Source organism: Rhipicephalus microplus, chromosome 3, assembly GCF_043290135.1.
Source record: "Rhipicephalus microplus isolate Deutch F79 chromosome 3, USDA_Rmic, whole genome shotgun sequence".
Taxonomy (NCBI): Eukaryota; Metazoa; Arthropoda; class Arachnida; order Ixodida; family Ixodidae; genus Rhipicephalus; species Rhipicephalus microplus.
Window position 1 is genome coordinate 6430046 of NC_134702.1, and position 20741 is coordinate 6450786.

A 20741-nucleotide genomic window follows, 5' to 3' on the forward strand; every position below is an offset into this window, starting at 1 on the left:
CGAAAAGTAGCATTCCATCTGACGAACCGAGACGCGAGATGCGTATTCGAGGTGTAATTTTTCAATCAATTTATAGATACAACTAAATATAAATAACAAACTTAAAAGATGCCGAATCTCTTCGATGAAAATTACGTCTGCGTAGTTTTTTGGACCAGAACTTGTGCTATGTCGCGAGCCTCATTGTTCGAATGCTTTTAAATCGAACGGCCCGGTAGCTGGCGACTGTCTTGCGAAAAGAAGGAGACCAGAAAACGGCAGGAGACCGACTCGGCCAGCATTTTTATTTTTCTGAACACAGCTGCTTTGCGAAGCACCGTGAGCGAGTTCTCTTGGGCACTGCCTGTAAAAAAAAAGGAAAAGAAAAGAATAGAAGCTGTATTTTCGAGAGAGACTCGCCCAGAATACAAATGCTCGAAAACAAAAAAAAAAAGAAAGCAATCGACTTCATCTAGTCAGAGGTTTCAGACAAAAAGCAGAGCGGGAGGGCTGTAAATAACGCCGGGATTAAAAGTATCATCCGAGAGAAACGCCGTTCCCCCTGGACCCGGCCCAACGGTGGGCACACAGAAAAAGCGCGGCACCGAGAAAGCTGAACATGACAGCGGAGACATTAATAATGATCCCCCTGAAAGAGGCGGCTTCGCTTCTCCCGGGAAAATCGGGAGAGGCGCGATAAAGCGGCCGGCACAAAAGAAAGTGTGTAACCCTAATGGATCCATTTTTCCCCCGCTCTCCCGCTTGCCTCTGTTCGAGGAGATGACGGAGCGAGGCATCAATAAGCTCCGGCGGCCATATTGGAAACGCTCCTTGCGATTATTGTCGCCGTCTCGTTAGCGCCACCAAATAATCACATTAACCTTGGATATTGTCAACCACGGACCGAGCGATGCGTTTGATACTGCTTCCGAGAATTCCGAGAAATGGGCGAAATTTCACCGGCGAAAAAGCATTTGCACAAAGCGGGAGAGAACGCGCTGTCGAATTTAGCTAACAAGAGGGCAAATCTTAGATAAAGCTAAACGGACGTTGGCTCGTCAGTATGTCTGCCTGCTGCTGCAGCCTTATTGTGTCGCTACAAAGCATAACTGCCACGAGCAAATGAAGAAATGGCCGGCGCAATTTGTCCTGAGGAGTTCACAACAAAGTGTCCATCTTTTCGTGCAGGGCAGCAACGAGGGGGATGTTGAGGGGGTTCTCACACACCCCCTTCTTCCAAGTTGCTTCATGCTTTAACATTTCGGGTGATATTGAATTGTTTATGCGCCTTCACATTGACCACCAGTTGCCAATGTTGAACAGCTCCCGAAAAACAATGCTGTTCTCCTGTCTCTGCTTTTGGAATCATTATTCGTGACAACAGAAATTGCCCAGAAATCCAGTATACGCCTCCCTTCCTGAACGCATTTCTACTTTGTTTACAATCTGTATCATTCTTGTGATATTTTTCTTGTTGTTTTCATCGCCAGGTGACTTGGCGGGTGAGCCGGTAAACACGTGACCCTCTCCCAACTTACCACCCTCTTGAATAAGGCAGAAAAATGTCAGCGTGGTGCATAAGAATTTATTGTTGAAAATGTACCAGTCATATATATAAGAGCTGAACAACTTTAGCGGGACGAAAACTAAGCAGAATTGCCAAAACGTTGCTTGTTTAGACTTTGGTGTGTGGAATTCCTAGAGTAATTTCACTTGAAATTTAGCGCATGCCTCTTCTCATCTCCTTGTGTTGTTGTTAATAACTTAATTCAAAATATTTAAGTATGCGTGAGTCGGTACAAATGCACTGCTCGTATAAAAAGAGCACAAATGAAGGATTCTTTTATTTTCGTGCTATTAATATCTGAAAACTTCCTGGGTGCTTTCTTCTATTTCAGAACTGGTGTGGCCCTTGGGTGCCCTTACTGACGGTAAGCTAGCCAAGTATAATGTGTCATTAGTCTTCTGAAAAGGTCGCAGAACTGCTTTTTTGGGGGACACGAAGTAACTCTTACATGAGCACTTTTTCTGAACTTCCTGCAACAATACAAAGCAGGACGAATGAACATAATTGCTTTAAATTCAATACAGAATTGTTGCAAAGCCTCGTGTAGGAAAAAACGCTCCGTATGCCTTAAGGCGGATGCTCAACGTAGAAAAGGTGCGTTTCCAGTGAAGCATTCAAAATTTTGGGAGCTCTTTGCTGTTCGAAAATTCGAGAAAATCTCAAGCTCGCGCATCACCGCGCCTCACCGTTGCAGCTGTTCTTACACGGAATTCGCACCTGTAATACAAACACGCATGTTTTAGTTTACCTAGTTTTAAAAATTTTGCATTTTCTACAGAAACAAGGCTTTAAACATACATACTGACTAGTGCAACTATAATTGTTTCCACATCAAGAACATATGAATTCCGTTGCGGTTTTATGTAAATAATTTTTAAATATTTCGGTAGGGCAGCTTTTCAGGATTTTTACAATCGCACCAACATAATTCTCATCGGTTTCTAACTGACTTTTACGTGACGACTGTGCTCCTATCATCAAAACAGATTCCAGACGTCTGTTGAATCATTTTCTTTCTTACCTCATGCATTCATCGTCACGCTTAGAAACCTGGACAGGGCCACAGTGTTGAAAAACGTCACACGGTCCCAGCAACATCTGCGAAAAAAGCCGGAACGTTGAGCCATAATGAGAGTGGCAGATTTCTGCTTGACACGGCGTTTTGTCCTTGCTGTGGAGAAACCTAACGGAAGCATGCTTATATGTTATACTCTCAGACTTGTCAAGTACCACGTGGCCCCGACTACATTCCTTGATAGTTTTCCAAGGACGCTGCGATGACCGCTGACTTGTCGGCGTACTGCAATAATTTAACGAACACCGTCTAAGTGAAGCGCCTTGCAACTACTACCGTACTCGTGAACCCTCAGTGGCATCATGACTCACTAGCTTCTCTCATTTAGGACACTCGGCAGAATTTCGACAACGTTCGAATGTAAAGGCAACAGAGCACTACAATGTAAAACTATTCCATTATGATTATAACCTCGTCAAATCAAACCTACGCAACCATCCACGCATGCGTTGCTCAGAACTTGCAATGGTTTCGAACAGCCGAGGCAACTGCACTCCTCGTTTGGGGGAGAGGGAGAAAGATAACTGGTGTTCTATCTAACAAAGACATGAGGGAGTTACAAGGTTGAAGCAAAAGAGAACAAAACATTCCACATAGCCTTGCGCGTCATCTCTGGCAGTCTGTAATCACCCGTGCAAGTCTTGAAGAAATTGAATTCGCTGCCTTCTTCCGCGGTGGTGCTTCCAGAATGGTCGGTGCAGGGTGAGCCAGAGTGATTCTCGGCACATTGTTGCGAGCACAGGCTTCTCGCTACTACCCTCGCCAGTAGTTGCAATGCTATATGGGAATGAGCCGGCAGAATCCTAGCCATAACCGGCAAAGCGGAGTGGCCTCTATCCGAAGGTAGCGGAACAAACTGTGCAGGTGGTGTTGCTGATTGATTTGACATCTTGAGAGCTCAGTGTCAAATGTATCAATCGAAGTACCCTAGGAGCTTCATGTCCTCATGAGAGTGTGATCATTACGACTCTTTGAGCAGCTTTGTTTGAGAGGCTATACCAATGTCCGTCACTATACTATATGAGTTAGGGCTCGTTTTTTCGAACTCACCGGCTCACGATAGCGGTGCAGAACAGTTGAGCTAAGGACCGGTCACCAGTGCACCCGATGTCTCCGATTGCTCTCGTTGCTTTCGTTGAGCGGACTCCCTCGGCAATGCGCCTAATGGATAAAAAATAATAATAATAGCCAGAGTCACGTAGAAGAGAAAGATATATAATACAATCAGGGAAAGGCAGGGTGGTTAACCGAAATTGGGGCATCCGGTTTGCTACCCTGCACTAAGGGAAACGTGAATGGGGAAGAAAGATGAGAGAGAAAGCGAAGAGCAAAATAGACGCGCGAAAAAGGAAAAAGAGAGCGGGGGTCTATTGCCTATTCAATAGGCCACTACCAAGCAAAAATTTCAATAAGGTCTTCACTGATCTTCTGTGCAAAGACAGATAATGTCGGCTTTCGAGCACTGACTGATCCGAAAAGGGTCTGTCGTCAAGGCGGGCTAACGCAGAAGCTGTCTTTGCACGCTATAGTAAGAGCGGTGACAGAGAACGAGCTCTATCGTTCCATCGCTGCTGCAACGATTGCAAGAAGCACAATCTTCCATGCCGGTTCGGAGAGAGAAATCTTTGGTGAAAGCGACACCAAGCCACAGTCGGCAAAGCACCATTGTCTGAAGTCGAGAGAGTGCAGACGAAGACCGAAACCATGTCGAAAGTGCGCGATATTGTTACGCTGGCAAAGAAAATCCTTCCAGCAACGTGTGCAGCCACGAGAGAGATCAGCTTGCATCCACTTTCGATTTCTGCTGGAACTAAGCGTGGGGTATGGCCTCGTGCCATGAGAATGCACGTACCTTAGTGGCTCCTGTAAATGTTGACAACGCAAACAGGCCGACGACCACTTGTGGACTATACATAGCGTTATGCAAGACACATTGGGGGCGTCTCCAATTCATCGGCCCTTGACAACGTGACGAGTCACTAGAACTGTGAGCTAGACTCTGACCAGGCATGATGAGCCGTTATATATACACGACGCATGCTTGTCTGAGTCATGCGTGCTTGCTTAAGCGGCAAAAAAAAAAAATCAGGTTTTCCGTCGCAGCATACGAGAACATCGAAATGAGCTTTAGGCAGCGCCACGTCTTTCACGAATCTCAGTCATTTGTTCTTGTTTTTTTTTACTGGTGAAGCTGAGAGTAGCAGGATGGAAGACGTTCAGCCGCGGGAAATGGCCTTAGTGGTGGGGTCTTTATCGTTCCCTGGTAGCGAACAAGATAACGTTTACCCGCTGAGTTGATTGGCTGGTGGTCGGGTGGCGATATCTGCGCGCTCTAATCGGATAGCCTCCGTCTCAAATCTGGAAAACACACGTTCTGCCCAAGTTCATCTCGTCCTCACCAGCGCTACCCAAACAAGAATGCAATGTCATGTTTGGCAGGGCCCCAAATCGGGTGAGCACGGAGTAACTGCATGGCCCTCTAGCACGACTTCTAGAAACCGTAGGAACGGCAGTGGTTCTATAGTTAAGCAACTAGTGCGTGCTTGCAGTAATAGGCCACCCAGTGAGAAGACGTCCGTTGTGCGCGCATTGAATTTGTGAATTTCTCTCTCCAAGCTGCTCGTGTGCATGATAGCGTAGTTGTGTCGCATTCGTCACGGCTATTTCTGCCCCTGTTATCAAGACATTATCAGTGGTTATCTGCACGAGATTGTGATTAAGTGACTGTATCTGCCTTGAGCTTCCGTCGGACAAACTACGCCAGTGTAATGATCGACGCTGTCCTTGCAGCGAGCGTACTGTTCTTGGGAAGCTCGACGCAGCCCTGAATGAGTTGCCACCGGCATGCCCCCCTCGCGTAGCGTATGGTTTTTGTAACCACACCTTTGTAATCAAGTGCAGCTGCAAACCAAATGGTGTGCTGTAGAGTTGTATAGGCTTGGGGAAACAGTTGCATCGGTATGGTAGTCCTTAGCGGCTGCAAGAAACCCGAGGCACGTTTTGCAATCTTACATGAGGCGAATTGTCGGGCGTTCAAAACAAAACTTAATTTATCTCGGAAGAAACGCTACTTGTCTAGAATAATAGAAGTAAGCTTATGCTTATGCCCTGAGTTTTGGGCAAAAGTTATCACGTCTGTCTCGCTCACGATGCGCAGAGTGATGTTTCGTGCTATGTCACCTCTTTGTAACCCGTACATCACTGCCATCGTCGTCACCAATCTCAGCTTGTGTTAGCTTAATGCAGGATGAAGGCCTACCCCAGGGATATCCAGTTTACTCCATAATGTGCCAGCTAATCTCTGCAAAATACTTAAATTAGTCACTCGATCTAACTTCCTACCTTCCTCGGTCCCATCCATTCGTAACCAGCCTGTTGCTATTACTGCTCGTCGGTTGTCTACTGTGTGCATTACGTAGCCAGGTCCATTTCTTTCGGTTGGTGTCACCTGGGAGATCTCTCTGCCTGCGTAACGGGTCGGGAATCGGTCCCTGACCCATTATGACGTCCTCCAATCTCTTATCGTTACTCTGAGTTTTTTTACTTTTCATGGCAGGCTGTGTAGTTCTCAACTTTTGTATATATTTGCTTTGTTAACCGCCACTTTTCCGCCACAACTGGCAGTATGCAGTGATGATATACATTTTTACTTTACCAGCATTGGCAGATTTGCTGACATTATTTAGGAATACCTTCCGAATTGCGCTCTAGCCCTTTCCTATTCAAGGTGAATATCTTTTTCGTTATTTAGCTCTCCTGTTAGCAGTTGTCCTAAGTGTACATGTTCTCGTATACACTACAGTGTATAGTATTCAATCGTGAACTCTCTCTTTCACTAGGCAATATATTTAACATTATATTTGTCTTCATCGTGTTCACTTGTAGACCTACTTTAACACTCGCTCGCTTTAATTCTTTTATTTTTTTGCAATTGGTTGCTATCGATACAGTAGAGCCCGCGTGTTCCACCAATGAAAGGTTGCTGACACATGCTTTGTTATGTTTGATTGCTGTTTCTTCCAGTCTAGCTGTTTAAATACGTCGTCTGAGCAGGCAAGGGACAACGTTGACAATATTGTACATGCTTGTCTGACCCCTTTTTAACGTAGTTTTGGCGCATTTTCGGAAAGAAGTAAAGCAGTCGAGGGGTCTTTCTAGATGTAGGCTAAGACATTGGCATAAGTTTTAGGTACTGCTTGTCGTTGGTGATTTCAAGACTGCGGGGATCTTTTCTTAGTCGAATGATTTTGCGAAGTCAACGAGGGCTAAATAAAGGGTGTCCTACATTTCATCACTGCTCATATAAATATGATCCATCGAAGAGTAGTTCTTTGCAAAACCGCCTCACTACCTATGCTGGTTCAAGTCAGGTTTCTCTCATATATTTCTAGTTTATTGTTGTAAATAATTTCTGTGTCATCAAAAGTAAGCTGATGAGCCTGGAAGTATTTCGTGTCTCCTTTTTGTGTATTAGCGCAATCCGGCATTTTCTCAGTTTACTGGAACTGTTGTTGGTAGTGAGCGCTGTGTGTCGTTGTGTGTTTCTCGGCCTGGGCTGTCGCAGAGGTTGCCGGAGGTTGCCTGGAATAGGGACCATTCCCGTTTTCTTTGAATTTGAATAATAGAATGTTTTCATCGTCGTGTGAATAAGTGAGTGAATGTATAAGGGTTTGTGTAACTACAAAGTTGCGCTAACTTTCTTACAATAGGTTGTTTTGACGCACCGGGTCAAGTGTATACAAGCTTCTTTCTAATAAGTGCTCCTCAGTCTTTAATCAGATCGCCTGTTATTCTTTCAGCAACAGTAGCGCTTTCGCGTCCCATATAGTGTCTTTCTAGCCTCATAGGTAGTTATATGTTGAACTACCGTATTTTTTTGCTTGTCGTTACTTCCGCTCGAGGGTGAATGACTTATTTTCGAAACGACATAGTTAAGCATGCAATTTCTGTGCGTGTCCTTTAGAGCGTGACTTATAGCACTGGTCTGTAGATAATTTGGCTGGCCCTTATTAAATAACGCCGATATTATCGCAATCCACAACTCCGTATGGGAGAGTGCGCTTGCCTATGTTATTGCATCGCATGTCTTCGGTTTCTTGCACCAAGCTTAGATTGCTGTTAGTCCCCCGTTGTTCATGTCGTGCTGTGTGTCGCCTGCAAAAAGGAAGAACAGGATCTCTTCTGCAGCCGTTGTTAGAGAATAGCTAGCGTTTGCTTCTTTTGTCCTATCACGGTGCTCTCATCTGGGACGAGGCTGCCTTGTAATACGCACGCCAGATTACTCTCTGGCACTTCAAAGGTGGGTACACATATAGATGAGCGTTTTTCTCTCAGCTAAATATTTCCCAATCATTTCTTTGAGTAGCAATTGTGTATATCTTGCGTCTTAGAGCCGTCTGTAGAATTTAGGAAGTATGAAAAAGCTTTCGTGTCTTGCAAAAGCGTCGCCATTAAATTAATAAATCGTGATTGAGTACGAATCTCTGCATGAGGTAAATGGAATAAAAGTGTGCTTGTTTCTTTAGTTTCGCCAGAAATTCCGCCTCTATCGCTTCTTGGACGGCGTTTCGTTGAGCTAACTGAGTGTTTTAAGAAAGTGTCCACTTTTTATTGGAGTGTAGTGCACCCTGCCGGAAGAGCGCGCCAATATGCAGTTTTACGAAGCAGCGGAGAACCCTTCATAATCTGGTTTTCTCTTTACACGCTCCTGTGGGAATGGCAGCTGGCTTCCCAGCCTACGGGTACGGCCGTGGAGGCTACCCCGGCTATCCTGGATTTGGCTACCCCTTCGCAGGTATGAACCTTAACATGCAACATCTCTGCCTGCCCTGCCCGCCCTTGGATCCCTTGAACCTCTACAACCTGCATTCCATGCAGCTCATTTAGAGCCTCGAATGGTGTCTCGATGTGGTCGCGTCGTTGCATTTCAATCTGGCACTGGATTTTGCGGACAATATTCTGAGCTTTTGTGACGTCAGGCAATGCCACGAAGCTCGCCCTCAAGCAATGTGCGGCGGTGCCCGCAGTGACTAACCGGAGGTTAGCTATGCACACGTCCAAATGCATGTCTGAAACGCTCCTGTTTGCTTTCATCCACTAACACTTGAAATAGGTGAAGCTTTTTTCCCCCATTCGGCTTTAGTGTTCCCCGGATTTTTCGCCGTACGCATTTTGTTCCTGAAAAGTAAGATTAGTGGAACACCGTACTTGCGGTGAGCGCGAGCTTTGAAAGACCTTGGTGACGTGTGTGTGTGTGACGTGCGTGCCCCAAGTGCTGCCTGCTTCTGGTCTTCGTCTGCTCGACCCGGCCACCCTTCTTCCCTGCTATAACAAGCGGTGTGTTGCGCAAACGGTGGCCACCCTGTAACTGCTCGTCCCCCGAAGCCACCCCGACTGACTGACACACGGACGACGTGGGACGACGGCCGCCTTGTGTCGCGCAAAGAGGCTGTGAGCTGATTTTTGTTTCGGGAGCCTTGAAATGTTACACCACGTCTCACAAAAGCCGTTGCTAGTGTAAACGTTACAGGGGCCGCTCAACAGCCCGCCGGTCACCAAGGCACTGGCCAACGTGAACGAAAGCGTTGCAAATTCTGTATTAATTGGCGGTCTTTCGTATTATCTCTTTGGCCGACGTAAAGTTTGGCTGTCACAAAACCTACCTAAATGATTTGTCGGCCAATGCTTTTCGTCGCCGTTTTGACCGGCTGCTTTCACATGTTCCCCAAATTGTGGCTCAGCCGTTTTCACCAAGGCGTTTACGAATGGGAGCCAATGTACGGAGGGGGTACAAACTTGTGTAGAAACTTCCTTTGGAACGCTACTTGAAGTCCGTAGATGCAGCCAGAGGATCTTCATAGCCTACTCTGGAAGTCCGCCTTGATAGATCAGTGGCAAGGTGCTCGGCTGCTGATGCGAAAGTGGCGGCTTCAATCCGGCCGCGACTCTCGCATTTCGGTCGAGGCCCTGTGCGATGTCAGTTCACGTTAAAGAACACCAGATGGTCAAAATTTCCGGAGCCTTCCTCTACGGCCTCTTGTAATCATCTGACATTGCGACGTAAAGTCCCAGATATTTTATCAATAGCCTGCACTGAAAGGAATTTTCGCAACATATTTGCATCAAATGGCGTTCTTTTAATGGACTAAATCCTTTCCGGTCGAAATTATTCTCCACGCAAGCAACTGGTGTTTACGTTTCAAGATGGGCATGATCATAACATAAGCGAAAATTGAGGATGTTTGCTCACATTTTTATATGAAGAGGAACTAATGTCCAAATTCTATTAATAAAAACTTTTTCATTCTACTTCTGCAAGTTTCACTTAGTTTATTCTTTAAAATATTTAAATAAGATAGCATAACACCCAACAGTTAAAATGTATGTTTTTGATGTAAAACTAAAATGAATACCTTCTCTCTGCACGCTGCAAAAAGCTGCCTCGGAGAAGATACGAGAACTGCTTCTGCAATTCCTTCGTTCGCACGTAAACTTTCTTTGTTTTGTGTACCAGGTTGATATCTTATGAAGAGCATAAGTTAGACATGACTGCTTGAAGAAGTGCAATGCTTTACAATGAACAGGTACTTGCTGTCTGATCTACAAAATTGGGGATTGATCAATGGGCCGGAAAGGGTCAAAGCTTATTGAGACGACATTTTTCTGATACATAAATATGGCAGTGTTGTAGCGGTGTTTATTGTGCTAGTCTACTGTAGCTTACTGCTCTTGAACGCTTTGAAGTATACTATAGCGAGATACAGCCGCATCAGTGAGCCGTAAGCTCTAAAGCCCTCTAAATAGTAATTACGTTCTCGATGCTGTTCGCTTGTTTGAAACGAGACACAGCTGGGTATAAAAGAAAACTAACTGCCGGTTTCACCCTGGTACGTCGTAGAACAGCCTGCCGTACCGCCCAAGTGGTGTTACGTCTGCGCTGGCTCTTCGCATGACCGCTGGAAGGTTTAATTGACCAAACAAAAGTCAACCCATCGACTGCAGCAAACGTGGATGAAAAAATTCCGGAATGCTTCTTTACTGTTGAAAATGTTTGCGTCAGTTCGACGGGATCATGACAAGGTACTTTCGTTGCTTCACCAGGACCACGGCAGCTGTCAGATAAGACGAGATATGATGGCTCGTTCGCGATACAAACACTCCATCTGTCAGTGCATCCCATGTATACTTTCAAGCTCGTGTTGACTGCTCCGGGGCAAAGGTTGTTGGTCCGCCAAATGGGCAATGTCCTAGCAGAGCACGTTTGCGAGGGTCTTTCTTTCGAACATTTGGCTAGGTTCACTTGAAAGTACAAAATGTTGCGCACGGAGGCCAGCCGCTGTTTGATATCCTCTGTGGTTCAGTGTCCAGCGTCAAAAATGTGCGCAATGGTTTCTGGACGCATATATCACATCCGGCTGTTTTGGTATGGTCTGTCGCGTTGTCGAATTGTTGCGCTTTTCAGCACCCTTCTTCCTTAGCATCCACTGACAGGCACTAGCTGATGAAAATAACATATGTGCGTAGACCAGGACAGTGCCCATTAGTTAACCTTGCAGTGTCAGGGGTTTATACTAGTGAGACGCGGGCGCTTTCAAAAACACTATTCAGTCGATGGCTTTCTAAACACCACAACCTTGTCTACTCGTAAAGTTGCATGGCTGCGTTACGGAAGTGGGTCAGGCATTTCTCGTGAAAACTGTTTGGCGCCGCGTATTTTAGTTTTGATCCCACTAAAAGGTAACGTGAATTACCTTAAAAGCGCGTATATATCTGTTATTGTTGATCAAACATTTTGATGAATTGTTTATCTGTTTATATACACATATACGTTAATTTTTTCCGTTGTTGAGCAGCGAAACTGCGGCTACGTTATCGCATATACAGTAATGAACAGCGCACAAGAAGAAAAAAAAACGAGAGACGGAAGGAAATGAACTGCTCTGGGAGAATGTTGACTTTCAACTCAAACATTCATTGTGCAAAACCACGCTTAAATAGCCACGCCGCATACCCAAGCAAATTAGTTTTTTTGTTAAAAAAAAGCAAGTTACGAGAACAGCGAAGCGACAAATACTCTGTAAGCTCGGGTAATTGAGCTCTTTGTCAGGTAAGGCAATCGACGCCAGAGCGAAGCGTGTGTCGGACAGTGTGGCCAGCCTCCGCAACTTCCCGCTAATTCCCCCAACTTGACGTTTTCGCTGCTCTATGTGGCTGCCACATACAATGGACAACACAAGCACGCGACGCCGTTGCGGCGAGTATATCTAATTCGCATATTTGAAATGGCGAGAATTCTTTAATAAATCAACGATGAAACTCGCATGTATCATTTTTGGAGCATACACAGTTTAATTAGATTTTTTTTTTTTTTATGAACATCAGCACACTGTGGGCACGTCGCGCTTGGAAGTGCGGATCACTTTCGTGGTCCCTCGGCGTAACGCAGGCAAAAGCGCGAATAGCCGTGTTCGAAGCCAGGGAGGAGTCGATAGCGCGAGAACAGAACGACGACGAATGGACGAGAAGGAGACGTCGTTCTGTTCTCGCGCTATCGTCATGTCTTACCAACTAACCCAAACCGCAACACAGGGAGGAGGCTTCATTCTGTTTCGATCTTAAGTTTGGGGTGCTTTGAAAGCACGTGGAAAGGAGAGGAAGCGAAATGAGAAGGAAGAGAGGAAAGAGCAAGAAAGATAAAGAGCGAGGGAGAAAGAATGGAAATAATGGGCGAGAAAAAAACGGGGAAAAGAAGAAAGAAAGACACAAAGGAGTGGACAAAGAAGGCTGAACAGCTCCGTACTTACTTGTGGCTCGGCACCACCAGCGCAGAACTGCCTTATAATCCATCAGCAGGGCTTCTATAGAGCTGCAGGGTGCTCCGTTGGCTCGATAGACTACCGAATCGGCGGCTTCAGAAAGCGCTCTGTGGCTCGAGTATCTAAAGAGTATGGCGTTGCACGAGAAGGCCACTGGTGACTGAGAGCTCGCGTTTATTGAGCGAATCGTAAATTACCCGGTAGGCTTGTGGTTTCTGAAAGGGCCGTTTTTGGTACCAGTTTTGTCAAACAAGTGTCCCGTAAGATAATCATATCAGTTAAATTGATGCTCATCATCACAAAAAAAATTTCAACTGCTTTTTCACACGCCGGAAAACTACTGTCGCAAAAGAGGGCATCGCTCTTGACGCACGGACAATTCGTATATTCTAGTCGCAAGGAGACGAGTACTCACCAATTCATGTGACGGCAGAATGATGAATTTCTGTTTTTCAAAGATCTCGGGCACGTTATGTTTCCTTTATACAAAAAGTGTCAGTAATCTTATAAATCGTGGCCTACAAGTTGAGCCAATTGCTGTGTGGCTGACGATTACGTTGCCAAGTCAAACAATTTTTGGCTGTTTTTCACAAGACTGCCTGCTGCATGCAATGCAACACTAACCGACTCGCATAATCACCGATATCCGTGCACAATTTTATTTGATAGAATGCAAACATTTTCGAAGAGGTTTAAAAGGCTGCATTCACTTTCTAAATCGCCTGCGCAGGCAATGAATAACAAGAAAATATGGAACCAGGAAAGTGTGGAATCGGGTTGAACATTCGCAAGACTGGATAAAGTTGAGAGCAGGAAAACAAGACTTGGAGTCAAGCGTGTTTGAACCATGAGCTGGGTCAATTACACTCGGGAAGCCCTGTAACTACACGAGGATAAGAAAGGCTTGATGTTCATATGCCCACATTACTATTTTATGACCGAAAGCTGTTTAATAAATAAAGACCAGCCCGTAAGGCAAATATTTCCAGCTTTTCTTTACTAGTGCTCAACGAGTGACAAAAAAGAAAAACGCCGTACCTTCTTTAGCTCAGGAATTTTTTGCACTTTTTTACTTTATTAAGGCTGATAGTATTCTACACGATGGAAAAAATATTAGAAGGTGTCATTTCATGAAAGTATGGCATGCATGAGCGTGGAGCACTGTTCGAGCATCACTCTAGATTGGCTCCGTTTGTTTTTTGTGTTGGCGGCTTCGCTATGCTCACTAAAGCCACTGCAACAGCTTTTCCGCGCATAGGTAAAGGCAATCTGTCAGGAACTCTGTGGGTTTACAACGACCGACTTCCATGTTTTTTTGCTGCCATAATGAAAACATCGTTGATGCAGAAGTCACTCTGCTGCGTATCCCGCAGTTGAGGTAACATGAAAGCCAGCTTTAGTGTTTCTATAATAATGATTTGTTCCAGATTTGCGTTGAATAATGTGCACTGCTGGTAACATAACTACACTTTGTTTGGAGATTGCTATAACGACAGCATACGTAATCACCGGCAGATGCTCGGAGAGACGCAATTTTCGGACGGTGGGGCTGTTTCAACCTGACCTAATCTGTCCAAGGCGAATAAAAACCCCGGGCGGGCGTGTGCCACAGTAATTTGGCAAGCCCCACTGCCGGGTGCACCAGCTTTGAGCGTTATCTGAAAACGAACACCTGAAAAAAAAAACAGAGAGAGAGAAAAAGCGACGGAAAGGGTATCAAGACACACAGAGACATAAGGAGAAGAAGATAGAGAACAATTATGCAAGGAAAGAGGAAGTAAAGAACAAAGGGAAGCAATGCACAGAGATAGGTAGATACAAAGGAAAGCGAGAAACATGAAGAAAGAGAACGAAAGAGAAAAATAGAAAGAAACTAGGAAGGCCGCTGCTGCAGCTTCACTCTTCTTTCTGACTTAGCACGATTAGCGCGATTTTTTTTTAATTAGCTGCTAAATTTTGCAGAACAATCATTACGGCCATATTCTGGCGATCTCTCGAACGAGTTCATTGGCGTCATCCGACATATCTTCACACTCTGAAGAGACGCCGCTTGAAAACACCGGGGAATTTTAGATGTCCCGCGTTTCATTCGGTGTGCTTTTGAATTAGCACCGAGAACTCGGCGTCACGTGAAGGAAATGTCGATAATATAAGAGGATTTTAAATGCGGCTCCGAAAGACCGCGTGTGCGGCTTTTTTTTAGGTGTAGATTCTTTGCTGCCGATGACGTAACTTAGACGCGACTGATTCACTAGATGCGGGCAGAAAGAATCGCGATCACTTGGACGAGCTTACGTGCGACGCTTTCTTGCTTAGACTTCCTCCCAAAACCGAATATGTTTCGCGCCCGCATTTTACGCTTCCTTTCCAAAGACGTACGCGTCCTTTAGAGGGGAAAAAAAAAGGACACGCACTTTCGCTTCGCGATGGCTCCATTACCGCGCTTTACGCATGGCTACATTTTGGATGAAAAGACGATGAAGGCGCAGCACTAAAGCTTTTGTTCCATCCGCGGTATCATCTTGCCCCCTCTCCCTTCTTTTTTTTTTTTTGGAAGCTAGAAGTAATTAGGAATCGCCAGCACTTAGCCGAAGTGCTGTTGGGTGTTATGTAGAGTGGTGCAAGCGTCGACTTTCGCGATGACGCCGCCTCAGCGCCGAGTAAAAGGGCCTCCAGCAGATCCTTAATTTGCGTTATTTGGCAAGTACAAGTGCGGCAGAAGTGTGTCCCTTCTGTGCGAACCCTTCGCAAGTGAGCGTCTTCGTTCGTGCCAGTATGCTTGAATACCCTAGAACGTCGCCAAGCCACAAACGTGTACGGATAGTAAATTGTTCTTGCCGTGAAAAAAAAAAGCCTAACAATCCTGCTACCACTTTTTGAGGATATACGCAATGACATCAGCAAGTTGCATATACTTTATGTGTCGCTGGCGAAATGCTGAAAATTGCACAAATGATATTTATCTGCACAGCCATGGTTGGCTTTGGCTAGATTAAAAAAAAAGCCAGAACTGAAGCTGAAAGTTGCGAGAAGTAGTTAAGCAGTGTGATCTTTGTGACAAAATTGCAGCCGAAATAATGAATAACGGAGTAGCTATAAAAATTACGAATAGAATTCTTAATATTGATCAAGTAATTCTATAATTTTTATTAAGCACAAATGTGAAATGAAAAAAAAAACGCTTCTTTCAGTCTTTGCTAGCTCTTCAAATGACAGGCTGGATGCGAATAGATAAATTATAAGGTCATTGTGCCGACGTGTAGATTATGTGAAACACAGAGCTGCCGCTAGAGTATTTTTTTTTTTTACATTGCAGCCAGCGACTCAGTAGGAGCGCTAAATCTTGAATCGGCTTTCATGTGAAACCTCACAGTAGGTCCTGATGATCACTCGGCAAAGGAACATTCCAGCCGTGTAGGAGACGAGCATGTCGAGTGCGCAAGGAAAGAGACGGCCATCGCCCGTCGTGGCCTCGCTGGGAGAACGCGCGAGCATTGACCAACGCGACAGAAAAGCTGGGAAGCAATGTGCACTATTAACGCTTGTTTGCCATTTTACGAACTAACAAATGGCTAGTAAATACGCTTCAATAACTTTTCAAAGTAGCCAAAGAGCAGACCAACCTGAAAATTTAATCGCCCGACGGTCTCCAAAAATAGCCAATTAGGCCCGATGCAGCCACCAGTGGAAACCCCGGCAGAAAATTCTGTCACCGCTTTATGCCTTATTGTTCTTTACCTGATTGCGAAGAAAAAGAGGGAGAGTCAAGTATCATTCATTCGATGTACATGCGATATACAGAAGGAGGTCTCAATGTCGTGAGATTAGGAGTGAGACCTCCCTTTTCTTTTTTAAAGTACACGTACCTCTGAAACTGCACAACAATAATAATAGCAATAATTCTAATAATAGCATCTGCAAGACTCTCAATATCCAGAGGCGTCGGGAGGGTGCTGTGACGCCGTTTCGCATGCATAGCACGCAGTATAGGCTACTCGTGTTCTCTTCGAAACTCGACAACTTAAGCCTTATTTCACTACATTAAGCAGCACTGGTATTGTGACAATTCTATACTAATACTACAGCTTCAAGGAAAAACTGCATCAACGCTAATGGTTTCTATTAAATTGTTGGCTGGAATTTCAGAGCGTAACTCTGGTAAGAAACCTATATTTCTACAAAAATGACGTGCAGGCACACTAAAATCATAATTAATCATTTTTCTAGCTTACCTGTCGCTTGAGTTGACGGAAGAGAACAGAGGTTTCCTATCCATAATTATTTGCTGGCAGCATAAAGTAATAGTTAAGTAATAATTAAATGGTGGCGAGTGTCGTTATTGAACTTATTAACAGGTAAAAGGTAATTGGTACATGCCTACGCGCCTACATCGAGCCTTGATGACCATTTCACTGAAAGCTTTTATGGAGACGTGGAATCAGCAATGTGTAAAGTAACGGTCAAATAACGGTACACTTTACAGATGAATGACTTTATTTCCAAAGTAGGCAAGGATCAGGCTGGGAAACAGCCATATAGGTGACATCGCATCTAGAAAACTGATTCGTAAGAAGCCAGTTAATGAGTTGGCGCTGAGAAGGAAAGGATAAGAATCTCGCTCGATAGCAGATACTTGTGCGTCTTTTTGTTGTTTGATCAGATAACGATCGCTGACCGAAGGAATAGATAAAAGTGCATGTGAGCTCGCTATCCGATATTCCTCGAGGCGGGAATGTTTTGTCAACGTGCTAAGCTCTTGTCTGCTTATCAACAAACCTCTTTATTTTATTCATGCTTATGCTGTTAAGCCTCACTTTGTAAAAATCCCTCTGAAAATAAATTTCTAAAACCTAGCGAGACGTTTACACATCGCGAACAACGCAATTAAGATATATTTAGCAGACCAGTTTGTCTTTCTCAGCAGAAAATAGAAAGACAGCCAAAAATACGCCATGACATAGCTCGACGAAAACTGCGATTTTCTTTTCGAAATGTTGATGCACAAAAGCCGCACGTAAATGGTTGCGTGGGAGGGCGTGAAAAATGTTTTGACAGTGGCAAAACGGTTGTAATGTTTCGAATAAAGGGTACATGATGCTTTCAGTATTCGTTTAAAGCAGAATGCAAACCATAATATAATGCAAAGAGAAAGGTTTATTTTTTTTTCTCTTCATTTCAGTTTCCTTGGCCGAAGCGCTGGGGACGCCCGATGTTTTTTACTCGGTCATTCGGTTGCCTTAAGACACGTTCTCGGCGACGCGCGTTCACAGACTTGTCGGGAAGGAAGAATATTTTTTATTATTTTTGGGCACATAAAGAAACAGAATTGACAATGAACTGTTTCACTGTCTTGTTTTTGTTGTGTTTTCTTGACTCACGAGTGTGCGCGAGGCGTTCTTAGAAAGTGCGGAGAGGCGCCACCACTTGAACAAGCAACGCCGTTGTCGCCAAACCCCTCAGTCGGCTGTCGCAAGCATTGCCTCCTTTGAGAAAAACATTGCTGTCGCCTCTCCGCACCTTACCACCTCTCTCCGGCGTCGGTGTTACGTATTTGTGCCGCAAACCTAGGCATAGCAGGTGTGGCAGGTGATCTGAAAGGTGTTGTAGCTATTGTTTAGTCCTCACAGCGTCACTGTATGCGTACCGACGCTCACCTTGTTTTGTTTTTGTTTTTGTTTTTTCTTAAGGTAGTTGTAGTGAGACTGTTCGTAATCTAGTATAGACGGCGCTCGAATGGACCAATTTCAGCAACCGCTGTGCGCCGTAGGGTGAGCCGTGGTGCATGCCCAGTGTGGCACCACAATTACAAACACGGATAACCGAGAAATTTCATTTTAGAAACGGGCAAATTACGCTTTGAGACCATTCGCGTCACATTCTCGACACGCAGGGTTGTGAATCTGGTCTGTTCGAAGCTTGGTTATAAAAATATTTTTTGTTACCTTTTTATTTTTGCTTGTGTCTGCACGCGGAAGTGTACTCTCGCCGCGAGTCAAGGTGTAAATATGTTGACACCAGGGCAAGTGTTTTACCTGTGTACTTAACGAGTGCGTTATATATATATATATATATTTATATATATATATATATATATATATATATATATATATATATATATATATATATATATATATATATATATATATACGTGAGGAAAATGATTTTCGCAAAAAGTTTGCGACTCTTTATTTTTCAAACTGTTATCTCGTCTTTCTCTTTTCCTTGCAAAGAATATTTTTTACGTTATCTCCATAAAAGCACGCTTCTTGACAAATAAAGGATGTAACTGCCCAGACGGTCCTGTCGTTCACTGACGCATTCTCGGATGACGCTCGCCTCACCCGGACGTCTATTCGGAATGCGAGCGCGCATTGCACTAACATTGCACGCCACACAACACACACTTAGCGCGAACTATCGCAAGTTACAATGTTAACCACGCCTAATCTCACGAGCCTGCACGTGGACGTAGATCTCTGAAACTTTTCCCGAAAGCTTTGTATAACGGTCATTAAAGGGCAGCTACATAACGAATTCTGGCGTCCAAAACACTCACTATTATTTCACTCGTTTTGGTTTGGTAAGTTACCAGCTAGGCTCAATTAGGAAATAAAAATGAGCTCGAAGGTTTCTGCGTTGGTAACAGAATTCTGGTTTCTTTCTCTCGCAGGCTAGGTTGTCACTGCAGGTTAGAACCACCAAATAAAAATACTTGACCAATACTTGACCAATATTTATGAAACGAAAAGCATTTAGTGAGTTATGGCTGGATAATTGCTATGCACTGATGAAATTTCACGCAAGCAGTGCAGTCATTGACTAGATTTCGTAAACAATTCGAGATGTTTGCGACATGCTTCGGTATTCCTGCGGTGCGTTTGCAAAAGCTTGCGGGGCTTGTTCCTTGCGTCCGTCGACAGTTTTTGGTGTTCCATAGTCTTCCTCTTTTTGCCCAGTCTCGGGACCACTTGTAGGCCATTTCATGGGGCCGGAATGCCCCAACCGGCATCCTTCATAATGTGTGGCTAATTCCGGCAACGGCATTAGTAAGATATGTAATAAATTATCCGACCGTAAGGAACAAAACGCCTTTCGTTTCATTAAAATTAACCAAGTTTTATCGAGGTGAATTCTCACGGGGAGTCACTGTGCGACGGCACTTAATTTTTCTTTTTCTTTCTGAGCACTTTTTTTTTTGGCGGGCGCACCTTTTTCTGTGTGTGTTTACGCAAGTTAAGGTTTCGTGGTCTGTTTCCCGATTCTCGCCAGATTCACAACACTGAGCTCTTTCGGCGAATGCTGCCATTGCTCTACGCGGAGAGCCAGCTTCATCACACAACACAACACATCGGAATATCTTGTTTTCATCAAAGGCGTCACGCGACGTCCCCCTTTTTTTTTAGTGCTTTGTATATGCGGCTTCGCAAATTTGCACTTTGCAGTGAAGGAGCATATACTGAGCATTTTTTTTATATTTTTATTGCAAAATTTTGCGCATAATACTTGTCCCGCAATTGAATAACTGCACGGGACAATAATATTACTTTCCCGCATGGAGGCTATTCTGCACTGTTAACCACTTTCCACCCTTAAGTGGCATTTTATCTGGTCTGTACACACTAGAGTAAATGCGTTTTCACACATCGGAACACCCATGCGAAGCAGAGAGTTCAATCGTTAGAACGCCCTTATCACTGAAAAATTGAGTTTATTAGTCAAGTAACATCCTATTACACGAGCGTCGAAGGGTATAATATAGCCCATACTCACACAATCAAAAACAAAATCTAGCAGAGATAGATAGAAGTATTTTAATGAAGAGATGGAGATGATTGCCTAGATTTTGCCTGACATGATCAAGGGTGGAACACCACACAGATAGACCGCTCGCACAGCACAACTGTACAGCGACTAACTGGTCTAATGCAATTCTATAATATATTGAGCTGCCATTCGGTAACGGTTAGGATGTTCCCGTTCTGCATAACTAAACAGTATGCTTCAAGGTAAACTGGTGTGCGCAAATAAAATTTCAGGAGGCAGTATACGCACCAAGAATGCGTCTAAACTTGTGGGCGTCTAGATAGCCCTAAAATTGGCATATGTCAATCTAAAGTCACTTACGTATAGTGAAAACTTTTCAATGAGCGCATTGCAACTATTCACCCGCATCCGTCATATGGGCCGCAATTGTCGACTCGTAACACATCTTGCTCCTAGAAGATGTTACAGCTAGAACAAGCCAGAAAGAGAAGCAAGACAGCCCGCAAATGGCGAAAGAGTTTTTTTTGTGTACTTGGTGGTG

The 20741-nt window shown here is 44.5% G+C and overlaps 1 protein-coding gene across 4 annotated transcripts in view; it reads left to right on the forward strand.

Annotated features, from left to right (window-relative positions):
- Rbp6 (RNA-binding protein 6) overlaps positions 1-20741 on the forward strand; it is a 361701-nt gene that overhangs the window by 305067 nt on the left and 35893 nt on the right. For 2 of the 4 annotated variants that reach the window (XM_037433721.2, XM_037433724.2), the window contains 3 exons: positions 1878-1910; positions 8344-8415; positions 17616-17773. In XM_037433721.2, the coding sequence (XP_037289618.1) occupies positions 1878-1910; positions 8344-8415; positions 17616-17677 (167 nt within the window). In that variant the 3' untranslated portion in view covers positions 17678-17773. Of the gene's footprint in view, positions 1-1877; positions 1911-8343; positions 8416-17615; positions 17774-20741 lie in introns of those variants that run through there. The other 2 variants (XM_037433718.2, XM_037433719.2) reach the window with 1 other exon arrangement.